This window comes from Macaca mulatta, chromosome 10, assembly GCF_049350105.2.
Source record: "Macaca mulatta isolate MMU2019108-1 chromosome 10, T2T-MMU8v2.0, whole genome shotgun sequence".
In the NCBI taxonomy this organism is placed as follows: Eukaryota; Metazoa; Chordata; class Mammalia; order Primates; family Cercopithecidae; genus Macaca; species Macaca mulatta.
Genome location: NC_133415.1, coordinates 105,816,061 through 105,836,215, shown reverse-complemented (window position 1 = coordinate 105,836,215; position 20,155 = coordinate 105,816,061). Strand labels below are relative to the sequence as shown.

Below are 20,155 nucleotides of genomic sequence, written 5' to 3'. Positions count from 1 at the left end.
AAAGCTTTTCACACTCTCCCCCAACACACACACTAATACCCACAACATACATACTCCACACAAAATCATGCATTATAAAAGCTTTCACACTCTCTCCCCCAACAACACACACACTAATACCCACAACATACATAATCTACACAAAATCATGCATCATAGAGGCTTTCACACTCTCTCCCCCAATACACACTAATACCCACAACATACATAGTCCACACAAAATCATGCATCAGAAAAGCTTTCACACTCTCTCCCTCAACACACACACTAATACCCACAACATACATAATCCACACAAAAGCATGCATCAGAAAAGCTTTCACACTCTCTCCCCCCACAGAACACACACTAATACCCACAATATACATAATCTACACAAAATCATGCATTATAAAAGCTTTCACACTCTCTCCCTGCTACAACACACACTCATACCTACAATATACATAATCCACACAAAATCATGCATCAGAAAAGCTTTCACACTCTCTCCCCCACAGAAAACACGCTAATACCCACAACATACATAATCCACACAAAATCATGCATCAGAAAAGCTTTCACACTCTTTCCCCCCACAACACACACACTAATACCCACAACATACATAATCCACACGAAATCATGCATCAGAAAAGCTTTCACACTCTCTCCCCCTACAACACACACACTAATACCCACAATATACATAATCCACACAAAATCATGCATCAGAGAAGCTTTCACACTCTCTCCCCCACCACAACACACATTGATACCCACAACATACATCAAACATGTTCACATCACAACACACATAATATACATGTATTCACAACTCACATACACAATAATAGAGACCTACAGCAGAAATACACAATCAAAATATACATACAGTATAACTAAGCCATGCTGGGTAAAATATACACACAGTGTTCTCAATACACATTGGTAATAGACCCAATACACCCGTACACACACACACACACACACACGTACATCCCAGTTCTAAGGATGATGTTGGTGGTCTTGGTTAGGAAAAGCATATTGTACCACATGGACCTTCTAAACCTTGGAGTTCTGTCTTATTTATTTATATTTCTACCCCCTGGACCTACCAGTGAGCCTCATTATATGTTTGCTAAACTGCATTAGACTGAAGTTTAACTGCTTAAAGTGTTAAATTGCAGGATTGACTATTGTTAACAATTCATCTTGTAACATAAAATCCGAGGGCTCTTCCCTTCCCTGACCCGACCCCATCCACGCACCAGTAGCACCCCAGGAGCTCGGCATCTCTAAAGCCGTAGCTGTCCAGCTCTGAAGCTTGATCTGTTTCAAACACTGAGGACAGGCGTGATTTATTTTCTGTTGTTCCTGCTTTTCTTTTTACTTCTCCCTCTTCCCCGCCCCACCCCAAGGCAGCTACTCACAGTTTTCTTAACACACTCATTATTGGGATTATTGATATATTTTATTTACACTCAGCATACTTAAGTCAAGCAGGCATTTTGGAAGTGCCTACTAGGTACAAATTTTGGTTAGAGGGGTAGACATCTTTGGTTAGAGGGGTAGACATTTTTGCTTAGAGGGATAGACATCTCAGCGAAGTTACCAAAAATATTCCAATTATCAAATATTAGCTGTTTCAATAATGTTTATTTTTTCCCAAATGATTTTCTTACTACATGCAGTAAATTTTTCATAACTGTTCTTCTCCACGTAAATTACTTATGTGAAGATTGTAAAAACTACCACCAATATTCAGTACAGGATTTTGTGCGATGATGAAAAATTTAAAACATGCTAAATGTCTATTAACAGAGGAACTGATGAATGAATAAAAATGTACATTCTTATGATGGAATATTACAAAGCACATAAAGATAAATTAGTTTTATATATATATGTAATTTGTATGTATATATATTAAAACCTATCATCTCTCTCTTTTTTCTATCTATCTATTTACTTGGATAGAGTCCACACATAAAGTAAAAAAAAAAAAAAAGCAAAAAAAATTGCAAAATATAGTGTGAAACTATTTACCCAATCTTTTAAAAACATATACAAAAGAATAATAATGCTTCTAGCAACATATACATGCATGTAAAACTATAAATAACAGAAGATAAACCCACTAGATTTTTAATAGTGCCTATCTCTAGGGAGAGACTGAGAAAGGAAATAATAACTAAAATTTGTTGAATTCTTATTATGCACCAAGCACTGTTCTGAGTATGCAATAAGTATCACCTTTTTAAGTTCTCAAAATGCTCATGGAAGTAAGAACTCTCCTTATGCCTATTTTACAGGAGTGAGGCACAGAGAATTTAAGCTTGTTGTTCAAAGAATACTTCACTATTTGTAAAGTTTAATTATATCTGAAATTGATTGATCAAGTGAAATAAACTCATCTTATTTTTTTTTAACAGTTCTTTCTCTCTTCTATTCCATCTGACTGACTTCCCACCCAATACTAACAGAGAAAACATTAATGTTAAAGACAATGAAACAGGATGATCATTTCATTCCATTTCTTATTAGATTAACCTCAAATCAGACGGCAAGGCAGTTTGCCAAACTTTGTTTTAACACAATGGTTTGTTTTACAATGTGACCCACTAAAAAGGAAATAAATAAACAAAATGTTAAAAAAAAAAACTTATCACCAACAATAACTAAAAACAATTGATTTTTTTTTTTTGCAAGACAGATCCTATCATGATTTCTGGTGTAGACAACATTTTGCCTCTCAGATAGAATCCCTTGAATTTCACGTTCACCTTTCTTATCCTATTATTTGGAGTACTTATTTAAGCATCACCTACAGTTAAATACTTACAAATACAAGATATCTTTTAGAGATCTTGACCGTAAACCTGTGAAGGCAGCTTTTCATTTGCTAAAATAAATAACAGGGCAGTGTCATTGCATGCGTTCCATAATTTTTGATGGCCAGGAAGAGTCCTGGAGCCTACAAGAGATTTATGAGGAACAGATGAGCAGTGTCTGACTTAAGGACACATCCTCAGAGATGCTGTGGAGTGGGTGAGCATGATTCTTACTGAGACACCCCAGATGGACTGTGTTGGGGGTTTTCATGATGTTTTTCTACTTTTGTTTAGTGAAACAGGAATGGATTTACAAAAATGCCACCGTGGATAGCATAAGAGGTTTTAAAAGTCCTTTATTCTTTTTCTTTTTCTTCATAGGCTCAAATTTTAAAGATGGTGTTTGGGGATTTAAATAAGTAGGGATGATTTTTTTTTTTCTTCTATGACACAGTTGACTTACTTCAACCTGGGGAAACACTAAATTTCAGTTCATGGCCTTGGCCTCCGTGTATCCATACTAGACTGTGGAAGTTTATTTATGTGAGTCTGTGCTGTTAAGCATTGAATACTATGAGGAACAACAAAGCATAGTGTCTGAGAGCTTGGACTCTGATAGGTGGGCCTGGGCTTCAGTATCCTATCTAAAAGCTTGTCGTCATTTTAGTCATGCTCCTTGAAATCTCCAAAACTTACGTTTCCATATCTATTCAATTGGCCAATAATCATAGCCAGCTTATGGGATGTCTCAGGGAGAGATTGTGTATAAACAAACTGAATGTAGCCAGTGCTTGGTAAATGTTAGGTACAAGCTTAGTCCTTTTGGCTTAGTTGTTATATGAGTCAAGAAGTGGTAACCATTAAGATGATGACAGTCGTGATTAGTGTCATGTTCATCATCAGCACCATCATCATTTTTACCACATTCACCCATGGGGCACCGGTACTACATAGAAAGGGCTTGGAAGTCTGACTCAGGAAAGGAGATCAGGAAAGATAAAAGGAAATCAAGGAAGAATAAAAAAGAAGAGAAGTCATTGAAAAGGTATGAAAAAATATGAAACAGACAACAAGAAAGTAGAGGAGATTCCAAAAAATACAACCCAGGTTTTCTGCCCTCATTCTATAGAGTCTTCAGAATTGTAGGGTGTAAGAAATAAAGAATCAAGTCTGAGAGATCCCTTTTGCGTCTTTCTTGTTTCACTGATCTGGAACCCAGGTTGCCAGCTGGCTCCCAAGCAGACAAAGCCCTCTTAAATTATTTTCTGGATTGCTTGTCTTTCTCCTTCTTAATTGGAGACTTTTCTGGGCTCTGTTTCGTGCTGAGACCAGGTAGACGAATGCGTAAATGCATGCGTTTCCTCGCTGTAACACAACAGAGAGATTTCTTATATTTTTTTTCCATTCACTAAAAGCCATAAGTGAAAATGGACCCCTCAAACAACTTTGAAACAACTTTTAAAATAGAAGTGCTTTGGCATTTTGGGGTAGGGGAGAGAGAAGGGAGAGAGAAGAGAGAGAGAGGAGAGAAAGAGTAGGAAAAAAAGAAACTTATATAAATTTTATGTACTTTTTCCTGTTATCCTGTAATTCAAATGGATTAATGTATATCTAATGTACAAATTCCTAGATTCATGGGCCTCATTCCCCTCCTATGGAATCAGAATCTCTGGGCTATAGGTCTGGAATCTGCAAATTTGCATTTTAGCAATTTCTCCAAGTGATGAGTGTACCAAATAAAGGTTGAGAACCACTCCTCTCTTCTGGATGCAAAACCAGGACATCATTCCCATTCCCTCCATATCTGCAAATTTTGGGGGGTAAGTAAAGACTTTCCTGAGCTTCCCGCTGATATCCTGGGAGAGGAGATTCCTTCAGATTTCCAAAGTTTTTGGAAGTTTTAATGAAAGCCTCTATCTTCTGGGGGTTTCTTGACAGCCCTTACTCACAGCTTCTTCGTGCGCCTTGCCCTGACCTGGCATTGTAGTGTCCTCACATCATTCTAGCCCCTCTTCACAGCTTGTGCAACATCTTCCCGCCTCCTCCACACACACACACAACACACACACACACAACACATAACACACACACGCACACACAACACACACACAACACACACACACAACACACACACAACACATAACACACACACGCACACACAACACACACAAACACACACACACAATTGGTTTTTTTCACATGTTTCTTTAAAACTATTCCTTCTTTTTTTCTTGCCCTAAATTTTATTTTAAAATAAAAATTTATGTCATAGTCAATGAAAACCTCCTATCATTTGCTATGCATTAATGGTAATCAGACAATGAAAGTCTAAGATTATTATTATTATTTTTTGAGACGGAGTTTCACTCTGTCACCCAGGCTGGAGTGCAGTGGTGAGATCTCGGTTCACTGCAATCTCCGCCTCCTGGGTTCAAGCGATTCTCCTGGCTCAGCTTCCCAAGTAACTGGGATTACAGGAATGCCCCACCATGCCTGGTTAATTTTTGTATTTTTAGTAGAGACGGGATTTCGCCATGTTGGCCAGGCTGGTCTCAAATCCCTGGCCTCAGGTGATCTGCCGCCTAGGCCTCCCAGAGTGCTAGGATTACAGGCATGAGCCACCATGCCCTGCCCTAAGATTATTATTTCATTTATTTCTTTTTTCTTTTCTTTTTTTTTTTAGATAGAGTCTTGCTCCACTGCCCAGGCTGGAGTGCAGTGGCATGATCTCGGCTCTCACTGCAACCTCCACCTCCCAGGTTCAAGCGATTCTCCTGCTTCAGCCTCCTGAGTTCCTGAGTAGTTGGGATTACAGACGTGTGCCACCTCGCCCAGCTAATCTTTTGTGTGTGTGTGTGTGTTTAGTATAGACGGGGTTTCACCATGTTGGTCAGGCTGGTCTTGAACTCCTGACTTCGTGATCCATCTGCCTTGGCCTCCCAAAGTGCTAGGATTACAGGCGTGAGCCACCGCGCCTGGCTATTATTTCATTTCTTTACTGGATATCTTTGCTTGCTAAAGTCTCTGAATCTGAGGTCTGCTCTTTCTGACAAACAAAGGTGAGAGGTGTTAAAAATAGGCTATTATCAAAGACTTTCTCTTGACTTACCAGAGGCATTGAAATAGTATTGTAGAAGGGACATTACTTTCACTACATGACTCAATGCTGCTTAATCTACACTAATGGTAGGAAAATGCTTATTGGGATAACTCTGGCTTAAATAATGTTCAAGGATGGGCTTGCTTCCTCATTAAAACTGCATCATTGGAGGTGATGGTTTGAGTCACTGCTCGCTAACCCTTCCCCCTAGAGACATGCTTTTGGCTCCTTGGGTTTTCTCATTTTAACTCCTAAGCACCACGTCACCACCATTCACTCCTTCAAATAATATTTATTGAGCACCATCTATGTGCCAGGTCTCGTGGACATGAAAGCAATGAGACACAACATCTGCCCTTCAAAGTCCATAAGGTCAGAGTCATGGTGATGATTTTAATAATTTAACATTTATTGAGCACTCACTGTATGCAAAGCACCATTTCAAGTGCTTTACTGGTATTAATACTTGACTTCTCCCAACTACCCAGAAGGGGATTTTATTATCCCCATTCTACCAATAAGGAAATCAAGGCATGGAGAGGATTATTAACTTGTTAATAGAATAACTACAATGTATTGACCACTTACCATGTATGCACCATTCACCATTTTCTTCATTGCAAATACCACAGTGTTAAGCGTATCATCTGGTTTATCTCAATTAATCCTCATAAAAAACCCTATGACATGAGTCCTTTTATTAGGTCTGTTTTGCTAATGAGAAAACAAATTCTGGGAAGCAAAGATGCCCGAGGTCACACCAAGATGAAATAATCGTTGGAGAGAAATGGAACCCATGCCTGTCTCTCAGACTCCAGGATCCATCCCCTTACCCAGGGACTGAGTTGTCTAATGGGGTTGGAGAAATACGTGAAGAAGCCATTCCAGGACTCCAGGAAATGTGCTTGGAAAAGTGTGGCCTCTTTCCCTGTATGGCCGATTCTAGAATGTATGCAGCTTCCAACACTTTTCTTGGTTTCCACTTTGGCCCAGAGAACGATAGACTGACAATCTGCAGTAAGACCCTTACATATAACTGGAGGAGAAAAATAGAAGACAGAATTAGAGAAAATATTCATGGCTAACCTAGTCTGATTTTTCCTGTACAGCTTTCAGTAGACGCCTCTTTTTCACTCGCACCTGTCTGCGACCTTGTGGTCTCTCTTCGGACCACTGCCGTGGCTCCTCCGCCATCGATCTGGTCCAACTCTGCACAGCCTTTGACTGCATTGATGTAGACGCCTCTTGAGTGGTTGCTCGCAACCTGGGTCCCTGATAAATCGCAGGGCAGCCAGAGGACCCTATCAAACCTAAGTCAGATCCTGACTCTGCTCCTGCACCATCCGACGCACCCTACCTCGGTGACAGCCGCAGCCCCTTGCTTGCTTATCCTTACCCTCCCTGCTCACCCTCCCCGTCTGCTCCGGCCACCCAGCTTCCCAGCTGCTCCTCCTGTTCGTCCCAGTAGCTCTAGCCCCGGATGTTCTGTGCCCGTCACTGTCTTCCTCCAGAGAGGGGCAGTTTTCTTCCAACCGCTTCACTCCAGACCCGCTGTCAGTATCACTTCCGCAGACGGGGACCTTTCCTGACCATCTTATTCAAAACAGCCACTTCCTGTCATGATCTACCCCTGCAAACACCCTCTGCAGACATCAGACCCTGACACATGGAACTGTCTGCTGGCTGGTCTCTGGTCTGCCCTCCGCACTCAATGTAAGCTCCAGGAAGGCAGGCCCTTTGTCATTCGGATGTCAGGCTTCAGTTCCAGCGCCTCCTACAGCGCCTGGGACACAGCCACAGCCCCCCTCCCATCATCACACTTGTTCATAAAGGTCCTAAGGCAGGCGGCAGAATCTCCCCCTTGCTCTCCAGGATCCCAAATCTCTTTGTCCTAAGATACATCTTAACAGGCAGCAGCCAGCTTCCCTTCTTCCTGCTCTCAGGCACTTATCTGGAGGTGACAATTAAAAAGTGAAGAAGGCGTTACCAGGAAACAGCCGTAGCCTATTCCCATTAGCTTAACAACCCCTAAGCTGTGCCGCCTGGCGCCTGAGGGGATAAGCGCGGGTTCCCCGTGGGGTAGGGGCAGAGTTGTCAGGTCCTGGGGGACTGGGAGCACCTGGAGAGCGCAGGCCAGGAAGGCACTTGGAGAGGGCGCAGGGAGAGGCTGAACCTCAGGGTCAGAAATGAGGACCCTCCACCCCTTCCCCTCCATCCATGTTCTCAGCAAGCACTGTCTAGAAGATGAATGAACAATATTTACCGCGCAAAGGTATACCACTGCCCTTCAATCGAAGGCCCATGACACGATGAGCAAAATACAAGATTAAGACGAAAACCATCGTCTTTGGTCATGAATAGTTTCTAATTTGAAACATATTCTAAGAACAGCTAGGATTTGCAATTGGTCCAGAGGTCTGCTAGAAGTTTTAGACCTATGAAAGAGATCCTTATACTTGAAAGTAATTAATTAGTATACAAAGCAATACACAAATGAAAGTATTCATTCATTTCTTTACACTTTCATTTATTCATTCATCAGGAAATATTTGGTTGGTGCCTAATACGTGCCAAGGACTAACTCATGTGCCTAGATTTCTCTCAGAATTCCTGCAGAAAAGAAAACGCAATTAAGTGCAAGAATAAAAAACATTCATTTGTGAGGGGGATCCCAGTTAAAGACTGGGCCCGCACCAAGAGTTTTATATGCGTCACATAATCGAATTATCACAAGTAAAATGTGAGGTGAGCAAAATCCTTATCCCCATCTGACAGATGAAAACGCTGAGGTGCAATGAGGCGCAATGAGGCGAGGAAACTTGCTTCTGAGTGCACAGCTGGCTGCAGTTGGACCCCAGGTCTGCTTGACTCTTAATGATGCCTTTCCACAGCCTTGCCATGTCATCCATCACAGCACCAATCTCTCTATGAAGGCTGGGAATGTGTTTTTATCTCCAGCTGCCACCTCTATCATCCTAAGCATCCTACTCACCATCACTAGGGCTGGGTAAGTAGACCAAGAGAGCAAACACGCCCAAGTCCATCATCACTTTTGAAATACAAACAGGGCCTATGTTCAACTAATAACCGAATCAGATCACATCACCTCCTTAGGCCTTTGGCATTTCTTCCTTCCTCTGCCTGGACTGCTTCTCCCAGCTTTGTGCTTGGCTAGTCTCTCACTTTTTTTCAGGTCTGATCAGATCACCACTTGAGAAATAGCTCCCCTGACCACTCTCTATAACATGACAACCCTCCATCACTCTCTACCCCGTGAAGCCAGGTTTATTCTTATGAAATGCAATTAGGACTATTCAATATAGTGTTATATATTTATTTGTTTGGCACCTTTTTCGGCTTGCCCACAAGAATATTAGCTGTGTGAGGGCAGGGCCATCTCTATTCTTGTCTACTTTATTTCTGCAGCACCTAGAACAATACCTGGCACATAATAGATGCACAGCCAATATTTGTTGAACGAATGAATGCATGTACATACATATGAAAGAACATCCCTTAAAGAGACAACTTCAGATGAGAGTAGTTGGCCTGAAGATTCTATCTGGAGATACCGCAAAAGGCAGCATCCTCCGTCTAGGCTCTCAATTTACCCCCATAACTTTAGACATCACAATAGATGCAGGGGGAGAATAGTAAGACTGAGGGTTCCTCCTTGGGTTCTTCCTGGCAATTTGCTATGACTATTCTACATAAACGATCATAGTACATTAAATGCATGGGCCTTGGAAGCAGAAAGAACTGAGTTTAAAACGCAGCTTGGCCACTGCACGACCTTGAATGAGTTATCCTGCAACTTACTCAGATTCTCATCAGTAAAAGAGGGATTATACTCGAAAATTATAAGGAACAGGACTCAGCCCAGATGTCCCCTCCTCTGAGAGGTCTCCCCTGACCATTCACATCTCTGTTGTCCCAGCTTCTGCTCTCACAATTTTGCTTTTATAAAGCTATTGTCATCACGAAGCTTTTTTCTATACTGAAATTATCGTTTGCTTTATAAATTTGTTTGTATATTCTCTAGCTTCCCCCACTTGGAGTGCAAGATCCCAGGGATCATCTCCATCCTATTCACCTCCAGGTCCCAAGTAGTAGAACAGCATCTGGCACATAGTAGGAACTCAAGAAATAACTGCCGTGTAAACGAAGAAATGTAAACATATAAAGCCCTTGGTATGTAAAAAGCCCTTGTCTAGTGGCAGGTATCATTGTTACCGTTGTTATCGTTGTTGGTGGTGCTATAAATTCTATTTCTTGGGAAAGAAACATTTTTTTTGAGCTGGTGCCGGACTCCAAACAGTCCAGCGTGAGTCTGCCTCAGGAGAAGAGGTTAAAACATTACTTAGCCATTGTGTTTGCAGGCTTACAAATCAAAACGCATCCATATCTGGTTTCTTTCAAGCCCTGGACCCCTTGTTCTATGATAATTGGTAAGTTGCTTATTTCCCGGTTAATATAAATTTTCCATGGTCTGGTTATTCAGGGTAAAGACACACTGTTCCCTCGTATCCCTGTGGCGCCTAACAGTTTCAGCACACTTTCTCAGCCCTCATCTGATGCAATCCTTTCCACACACCTGGAACATATAAAGAACTCCGATTGCCCCCATTTTATAGATCAGAAAGTGGAAGGCAGAGATTTGAGCAGCCAGCCCAAGTTTACACGGCCGAACAAGAACTAGACCTAGAAACTTGAACGTGAATCAGTCTGACTCTAAAACCTCACATTCTTATCCGGAGAGTAAGGTTTATCTCTAGAGCTTGCCTGGGGCTAAATAACTAGCACAGGGCAAGCCTGCAACCAGAACCCAAGTCACTCCCCCTTACTCCGCTGTTCCATCCACAGTCTCAAATCTAATCCCAAGGGGGAAAACAAGAAGAAGCACTCAGCAGTGTACCCAACTTTCTAATAAAGGAAAATAGCCAAAGGCAATTCTGATATCAAACGCATTTATGGCTTTTCATTTTGGCATTTCTTCTGTACCAAATGGTACCATACGCATAGAATAGATTTGACTCTTCTCTACAGCATCATCTTGGCCCAGAAGCTATTCATATCTCTCTGGGGTATAAAAGAGAGGCTCCTAAATACATAAAAAATTCCAAGGATCTGATAAATTGAAGTGATTTAAAGTAAACCCTGTGTAGTTTATACAGAGATATTTAAATGCCACTGCTCTCACTTACACAAGTCATTTTTCCCCTATAGAAGACCTTGACCCTCTGTCTCATTTTTGTATCTCCCATGTCACCAGATTTCATGGATTTTTCATGATCCAGTAAAGCATTACGGAAGTTTCTTTCAAATTCATTACAAACACAATGGCTGCTGCCAACTCTGTTTTTATCTCATTCTGCCCTTCATAACTATTTTCATGAAAAACAATAACTATTCTACCCACATTAATATCTAAACTATATAATTTCCATAGAAATGGCTTAGATATGGCTTTAAGAAGAAAGCTCACGGGTGATTTTAGAGTATTCCTTCAGTTCTGAAATCACTCAAGTAATTAAGACCAGTGATCTTAATTTTTGTACTAACAAACTGTAGAATGCTGGCCTTTTTTTTTTTTTTTTACCCCACCTTAGTGTCTACCAGCATTGCGGAAACATGAGGCCTGTCCTTTATCATAAATGGACACTATAGCTTTTCAATTAAATTAGTCTTTGGAGAGAGATGCAAAAGAGCTAAAAAGCTCCTTAAAAAATCTTCCCTGCTTCACCGCTTCTCATTTGCCAAGAAGAGATGTTTAGTTAAAATGCAATACTGTTGTCTTCTTATCCTGCCGCAACAAAGTTCTCTCGATCTTGAACCCTGAGCTGGCTATCTTATAAAGATTCCTGAGGTTTTTCTTTTGGTTTGCATGCCCACATTTGGTTTTCTGAAACAATTTTTAAAAAAGGGTTGTGTAATACAGTGTCTTAACATCTGTGTGTCCAGAGAGAGTTTCATTAGACCCTGCTTCAGGCTGGGGTAGCAGGTAGGGGGATACTGAAATTGTTTTTTAAATAACACAGGTAGAAAGAAAGTTCTCATTCAGATGAGCAGAATTCAAGACAAATGCTTTCAAATATGATCCAGGTATTTCTTCCCCCCATGTAATTTCTCTAAGCTCATTATCTCTAAAACTTTTGCATTGTGCGTTTTCCTGTTGTTATGCGTAGCTAAATAATACTGATATATTAATAATAGGATTATCTTGCTCTGCCTCCTGAATTTTAATTTCTAAAATTTTAAATAATTGTAGGCATTACTTCAGCATTCCAGAATATTTGAGGGTGCCCAAAGGATGTCTTTTTCTATGGGGGAAATGCAAAAAATGGAGGGGGGCAACAACTGAAAATTCCAAATTGCCATTTTAATGACTTGCAAATGCCTCCAAATTATTGAATCATTTCATTCATGGAGTTTGCTTTGGAAACAAATATATCGGCAATTCCCACTTGCATCTCAGGTTTCTCCTCTGTGTGTCTGTGTATGTACATAATGTCTTTGAACGAACCTCAGTCTGATACCCTCGGACAAAATAATTTCTCGGACAAAATGAGCAATATGAATCCGGCCACGCTGCTAGAGACGCTCCCCATTCATGTTCAAGTTCAAGTTGAAACTATATGTTTGCAGAGATGCTTTCTCATTAGTTTGCAGACCTAGACTAGCAGGGAACAGTTGGGCTCTAAAGTCTCTAATTTTTATTACAATGTCTTAAAAATCTGATGTATCTTGAAATCCACTTTAAATGCTATCTCTATACGTTCTTCTCAGAAAAAGTTCCCAAAACAAGCGAATGAAAGGTCAGTAGGAGGGGAAAAAAAGAAATTATAAAGCCAGTGAAAATAGTGTTACATGTTAGAGGCATGTAAATAGATGGTGTTTTTTTCTTACTGTAATATTCAGGTAAGCAAGCAAGCACTCTCCACTTTCTTGTGTGGTTAGAATGACTAAATTCCTCCTGTAATCAAAGAACTGCTTGCCAAAGATCACCCGAAGGAACGTGAGAATTTCTAACTTTAAACAGAACTCATAAAACTTTAAAAAAAAATTTAAAAATACCAATTGTTACAAATTGCTGAAAAATGAATATAAAAATCTATTCTGGGGTAAGCAGACTCTATAAAGATAGAAGGATAAGCTCTCCCTGATTACAGACTACAGTAAAAGATAGTCTGTATTTATCACAACATTAGAAAATTAAAATACATTTCTCCCAAAGAAATAAAAATATAAAAGCGTTCTCAACTTGCGAAGCAATAACATTATTTGTGTGCCAGGCTTCTTTTAATACCACTGTGATTTTTTTAATAAAAGTCGTTCAGTTTGATTGTAATTAAATATGTAATGAAAAAGCACTGCTTCAGGGAAGCGATGCAAGACACTCTCTAACTGTTAGTTTAATGTATTTCCAACTGACTTTGCATCAAACAAAAATGATACTCTGTGTATGCCTGGTCTTAATATAGAATTTGTTCGGCAATTTCTGTGTTTTTTAAAGGGGACATGGGTAGAAGCAGGCATTGCCTTTGAAATAGTGGCTGAGTCTTCCCAGACCATGGCATTCCCAAATAAAATTGATAGTATAAATACAGTGATGGAAGGGAAGGTCGACTTTGGACATTTACCTCCTGTCAGCTAATTACAGGCACAGCACAAACATGACCAGGGCCTAGGTTTTCTTCTTGGTTGACTTCCTAAGTCAGCTGCAGTGACGAACAGTGAGGCATCATTTCAATGGCTTTAAAAAACGCCAGGTTCAGTCTGTGCCCCCACCCCCATCACCAAAACCTGCTCAATGGACAGCACAATTCCCAAGGCCCTGGGAAGAGAAACAAATCGACTCAGATATTATCCTTTGGAGAAATTCCATCAAATAAATGAGAAATCAGCTGGGATGAAATGAAAGCATAAACCTCCGTTGGAGACTATGAGAAAGGTCAAGCTGCTTCAGGGACAGACCTCCTAAAGATACTTGGGAGATATTTCTTGGGTGTTAAGCATTCCCAAAGTGTAGCAATAGAATGGGCAACTGGGAGATAAGGAAATATAAAGTGGAAGAAAAAAACGTAGACTGTTTCTGAGGAATATTTCTCCCCTCCCCAAAAGTAACCTTCAACATTCAAACTCTTAAGCCTCAGAGAAGATTTTCATTGTCAAGAAGTTTCCCAGACGCCCTACTCCCTTATATAGTTTCTACTAGAACTCTCTGTCACTTGTAATCTGCTGATTAGGGTTAACGTATTGTGTCCTGATATGGCAGATTAAAAATGAAATCAATAAATGCCTAAAACAAATGGGCTTTTGAGATGTCCTATTCAATCTGAGTCTTTAAGGGTGAGGTGAGAGGTGGAGGAAGGAAATCAGGACGGGGGGTGGGAAAAGGACCATTTAAGCAATCAATTTCCATCCAAAATATTGTGTGGACCAAGCGATTTCAAGGTATCTATCCTTCCTTTTTCAGAGATCTGCCTTGAGTAACCAGAATGGCCAAAAGAGTTTGTGCTGCTGAGACCCTTTGGGGTTTATTGCGTCCATGCGCGTGTGTGTGTTTGTGTGTGTGTGTGTATTTTTCCATTCATTTGTTAAAATCATACTTTTGGGCAAGTGAAGGAATCCATCGCATGAGATATTTAAATATTCAAGATGTGAACTTGTCTTTCTGAAGGATATTTAAACAAAGTGAGGGAGCCAGGGGCCCAAATCTACTCGATTCCTAGTCTCTTGAATCCTGTCCTACTTGACAGTAAATTGAAGGTAAACTTTGCCCTGAGCTGCCTGTCCCCTCCCTCCATCCTGTTGGTTGTGATTTCTGGGACCTCACCCGTGAATTCAGAGTCATCACTATCGAGAGGTGGAAAAGAGATCTCTGAGGTCATTTCTGCTCTGTTGCAGTGTTCAGAGTTGTCCCCGCTGACTATGTTTCCCATGTAAATAACCTATGTTATTAAGGTGCAAATTGCAACTTTTAAGTAATGATTGCTAATAGTCTAATGTTTACTGCCACACAAGGACATTCATGAAAACAAAATCTGCATTATTCATCTCCATATTAAATAAACAAAATAAATTGAGGGAGCTGTTCTTTCTTGCAAGACTCTCCTCAGATCTGGGTGATCAGAAAGCCTCTAAGAGTCAGCGAGAAGGAAACATCTAATTGCTTTGGGTGGGCAGGGGCAGAATCCTATAACTTACATATATAGTAGATATGCACAAGATATGCTCACAAAAGATTTTGTGTTCTATTGCAATTGGCTGTCATTAATATAAAAACAGTTCAGGATGGTGAAATAAAATATGTATTTTATATGCATGCACACAGAGGCTGAGATAGGCTGTAGAAAATCAAGAGTTAGATTATAAGTCTACAATTTAAAATTTTTAACCACTCTGCATCCTGCAAAATGCAAACAAATCAAAACCCCGTTCTGTTTTATTTTACTTTCCTGCCATTTTCTCTATCTTCCTTGAAATGCATAGAAGGGAAAAATGCTGGTACTGAATCCCGCAATATTTTCAGGTAATAGTGGATGCATTTTAATGGTGAGTGAAATATCCATCCAAGGAAGCAAGCATGCACACACAACACAAACCCCTGGGGTACTGTAGGCTGCTTTCTCAACTTTTTTTTTCTTGCCCTAAGTAATAGTATGGTGGAATAGCATAGCTTAAGAAAGCCAGGAAGAATGACATTTCAGAGGGAAATACTCTGATTTAGCTATTTCCTTAAAGAGAATTGTCCCCTCACATCCCTTCCCCCTGAAGGGGGAGGAATATAACAAATAAAGACTAAAATTCCTCATCACTTAAAATATCATGCTGTTTATTCTGTTTAGATACCTGCTTTAGTAGAAAGTTCTGTAATTGATTCCTTGAAACATGGAACTTAAAATTAATAATACAAAGAAATCAAATTGCCTGGAACAGTTCTTGGGGAAAAAGAGCGCTCTGAGAGAGCCTCAGCTCTGATCCACTCACAGGCTTTTTCTATCTCCCATTATTCATTAATCAAGCTAGAAATCAAGCTTTCAACATCAGTCCTTGGGTGTAATTACTTACAGTTGTGCATTGTGTTTAATTCTAAGCAGTGATAAAAGTTAGTATGGCCATAATCTTAGAACCCACCTTCTCCCCTTCCCTGGATGTTAACTGGCTACAGAACCCCAAAGTGGCTAACTTTACTTGTGAATAACCACTTCAGCTGAAATAGAGTACGGCATTGATGACCTTAGCTGAAAAGAAGAAACACTGCATGAAAAACTGTCTCCTCTATTAATATGTGAGCAAATAAATAAGGTAAGAGGGCCCTCACTGTGTACGAAATGAATTATCCTCTTTCAGCCTAAAAAGGGTTTCCCCTTCTGGTGAAAATAATAAGAATCATACAAAACAAACATACAAAGACAGTAGGAATATAATAGGCCAGAAAACTGAAACTCTAGTTATAAGTTTCTAACACACACACACACACACACACACACACACACACACACACACACACACCCCAATAAGCTAGCCAGCACCAACAGATACAGTTTAATGAAAAGGACCTAATTTAAATAATGTGATACAGTGTTATGTTATGTACACCTGGATCCTTATCGATCGGAGGATAATTATAATCAAAGTCGAGCAATTCTGAGCAATGCACTTTTTGTAATGAGCTTACTAAAGGAGACATGTCCAGTCATTCTGGTAATTTAAATTACTGCCTAGTCGTTGATAGTCTTTACCGGAACAACAAGAAAAAAAAAAAAGAGTAATTTTCAGGGCAGTATCACTTCTTGCTGGACGGTAGCCCAGGGTTCTCTTTCGGGACAACAATAAGGATGTGATCTCTATAATGTAGCTACACTTAAACTTATGTTGCCAGAACTAGATGCAGCAGGCTCACTCTTCCTGGGTCTCAAAGGCCATTGAACACATTCACAGGCTGTCAGATTGCAAAGCAGCCTAAGTTTTAGGAAATAAGTGAGTTAAACGCAGAAAGAGACAACTTGTTTTCGAAAGAAGTACTAGAGTTGAAAAAAGAAAACTTCACTGGTGAGGCGGGTTCCAAATATATGCCTCACTAAAAATAGTTTAATTATTTTGTTTTTAGGGGAACGATCAGAAAATATGTGAATCCACACTTTATCAATATTTCTGCATGCCACTCGAACCAACTTACAAACAGTTAGGGAAGCAATTCTGTGGTCAGAAGGAATGATAACTGTGGATATTTCGAAACACATATATTGCCATTTGGACCCGAATCAGGGGAGGAAGGAGGATGAGCTTGGTGGTTCAACACATTCAGACAAGGGATGCCCACTCTCCTCAGATTCCTAACTAACTTTGGATTTGTTCTAAGGGTGACTTTGCAAAGTTTATGAAAGTGTTCCACCAAACTTCTCGCTATGTTTTGCTAGAGGTGGAACAGAATGAAATGTGGAGGTGGGTCTGCAGAAGGCCGGCCTTACCTAATGTTGCCTAAATCAAGAGGGCAAAGACAGAGAGAGAGGAAAAAACAACTAAACGTAAGCTTTTTGCAAAAGCCCTGATTCGACTAAAGGACACAAAGAAATAAAAACGCCCACATTAAAAGCCAAACAAGATAATAATTGTGCATGTCTGGCTCTGAATATAGAGGGCAAGGTTTGCGTCACTGGCACTCTGAGTTACCATGGTGAGTGATTTATTGATATATATCAAGAATGAATAGATCAAAGGCAGCGAGATGACAGGTGATCAATCAAATGTCAAATCAAAACTAGCAATCAAGTGGAAAGCTGATTTTTCAGTGGGTGGGTCTGGCAGAAGAAAAATGAACTTTCATATTACACTTCCGAGAAACAAAACCCCAGCATACTATTAAAAAAGCGATTAAGCAACCCCCCCACCAAAAAAAAAAAAACAACCTTAGAAGGTCTATTGTACTGATCCATTAACCTGTTCTTATCTTTTTTAGGGGGCAGTAAGGATTCAGATGGACAGTTCTTACAGTACGAATCATTTCACAAAGTTTGCAACTCTCTAGGCAAAGAAAATCCAGAGCTGTTTAAATTTCTATGGGGAATTTCCCCCTCACAACCCCTTTTGCTTTTTTTGAGAGTAGGGAAATTGTTAATTAGATTTCCAAATATGGATCCTTTTAGAAAATATATGCAAAGATCCATCCATTTCCTGAGGGCACTTTGTCCACCTTGGTGATCAACGCTAAACTCCTATTGCTCGCCCCAAAGCCTGCCTGCAGCCCGAGTGTCGGATATGCCTCACACTTCAGCGCCCCAAGCCCTAGTGAGAGGAGACGCTGTCCCTGGAGGCCAGAAGCCACTGGCACTGACCACGCAGAGGGATGCAGGAGTGGAGGTGCTGTCTCCCTACTCCGCACCCCAAATCCTCAATCCGACTTTGGCCCGAGAGGCAAGAAACAGACTGGGAGAAAGTTAGGGGTGGGGTAGAGGGTGGAGGAAAGAAAGTTTAAGGAGGAAAGGCTTGGTGGGATAGCTCCCCCCAACCCAACCGGAGCTTAGAAGGGGAGGATTTGGGAGACCAGAGAAGGCGAGAGAGGACGAGGTTATTAGAGGGGCATCCGGCGCAAACTCCCCCGAAAAGCTTAAGTGGGTGGTGCCCCCGGGCACCCAGGGGCAAGGAGGGCGGGCGAGGAGCTCGGCGCACAGGGCAGCCCGGGCTGGGCAGCCCCGAAGCGGAGCCGTTTCTCTTACCTGCCGCCCGCTTGGGTGCCTGCTGTTTTCTCCTCGGCATCCTCTACTTCGCTCCAGTCCCACTTCTGGCGCCCCAGCCCCGAGCCGCGCGCCGGGGCCCGCTGTCTCTCTGGCCTCTCTGGGTCTCCTCCGCCTCTTGCCCGGTGGCTCCTAGGACGTCACTCGGCCTCTGTCCCCCTGACGATCCCCCCTGCAACTCCTCCACCACGGGCCAGAGACCCCCCTCTCTGGGTGGCAGACACGGGTGGCTTGCGCCGGCTGCTTTGAAGTAGAGGTTGGTTCTGCCTTGTTTGTTTGTTTGTTTTGGATTTTTTTTTTTCCTCTCTCTTTTTTGTTTTTGCTTTTGGATTTTTTTTTTTGTTTTTGCGTTTTTTTTGGTGACTGTTGAGACACTTGATTTCTTTATTAAACATCCAAGACCGGGTTCGGATGGAAGGGACGAGGGGCGCACACGCGCCACACGCACACTCGCGCGTAAAGATAAGGAAAAAAAAAAAAGGCAATCCTGGGAAGGTAGTGGGTTTCTTCTTCTTTTTCTTCTTCTTCCTTCTCCTCTTTCCCTCCTCCTCCTCCTCCTCCACCTCCTCCTCCACCTCCTCCTTCTTCTCTTCCTCCTCCTCCTCCTCGCCGATCTCTATGGCGGATTCGTGCCGGGGGGGAGAGCGATCACTCACTGTAGGTTTGTGGCTGCTGTCAGATCCCCGTCTGTGAGTGATATGCGAGAGGACAGGAGCGGGTTTTGGAAAGACAGAAAATCTGGAATTCACTCACTCACACACACACACAGACACACACACAGACACACACACACGCACTCACACGCGCACGCACCCCCGCTTCCTCGCACACACACACTCACACCCCCCACATATGCACACACACACAAACACACACACACACCCTCGCACACACACACAAGACAGGGCGAGGCGATGCCAGCAAACATCGATCCCGCTGAACAAACTGAACATTAACAAACTCCTCCTCCTCCTCCTCTCCCCGCGACCTGATGACAGGGAGAAATTTACTCCCCAGCCGCAGAGCGCCAGGCAGCGGGAGCCTATTAAAGGGACAGCGTCCCGCCGGGGAGAGGGGCTGGGGGCGGGGGCCCGGGCGCGACGGCCCAGGCCCCTCCGTGCGCCCTCTCCGCCGGGGCGAGGGCGTGCCCACCGGGCGCGGGGACACCCCTCCGGGAGGAGGAAGGGGCGGGGGCGGGGGGAAAGGAGGTGAGGAGGGAAGGGGTGCGGGAGAAAAGGAGGCAGGGTGATGATGGCTGAACTCTGAAGCTGGGAGGCTGTGGAGGGAGATTCAGAGGGCCAGGTTGGCTGACCAGCAGGGACCATGCCCAATATTAGGAGAGGGAGAACTTAGGTTTGTTCGGGGCGGGGAAGGGGGAGGGGACCTTATCCGGTGAGGATCTGCATCCTCTAAGTCTTAACCTGCCCCCCAAAATGTCCTCCCCACGCCCCCCTCAATTTAGTGCCCCTGTCCCTCCCACCTTCTCGCTAATCAGTGGGTGGTCA

The 20,155-nt window shown here is 42.1% G+C and overlaps 1 protein-coding gene across 3 annotated transcripts in view; it reads right to left on the bottom strand.

The window, feature by feature from the left end:
• The window catches only part of TSHZ2 (teashirt zinc finger homeobox 2), a 505,591-nt gene extending 486,241 nt beyond the window's left edge, over positions 1–19,350 (bottom strand). For all 3 annotated transcript variants that reach the window (XM_015148775.3, XM_015148776.3, XM_077951998.1), the window contains exon 1: positions 18,633–19,350. In XM_015148775.3, coding sequence (XP_015004261.3) covers positions 18,633–18,672 — 40 coding nt within the window. In that variant the 5' untranslated portion in view covers positions 18,673–19,350. The remainder of the gene's footprint in view (positions 1–18,632) is intronic.
• Between the last annotated feature and the right edge of the window lie 805 nt (positions 19,351–20,155).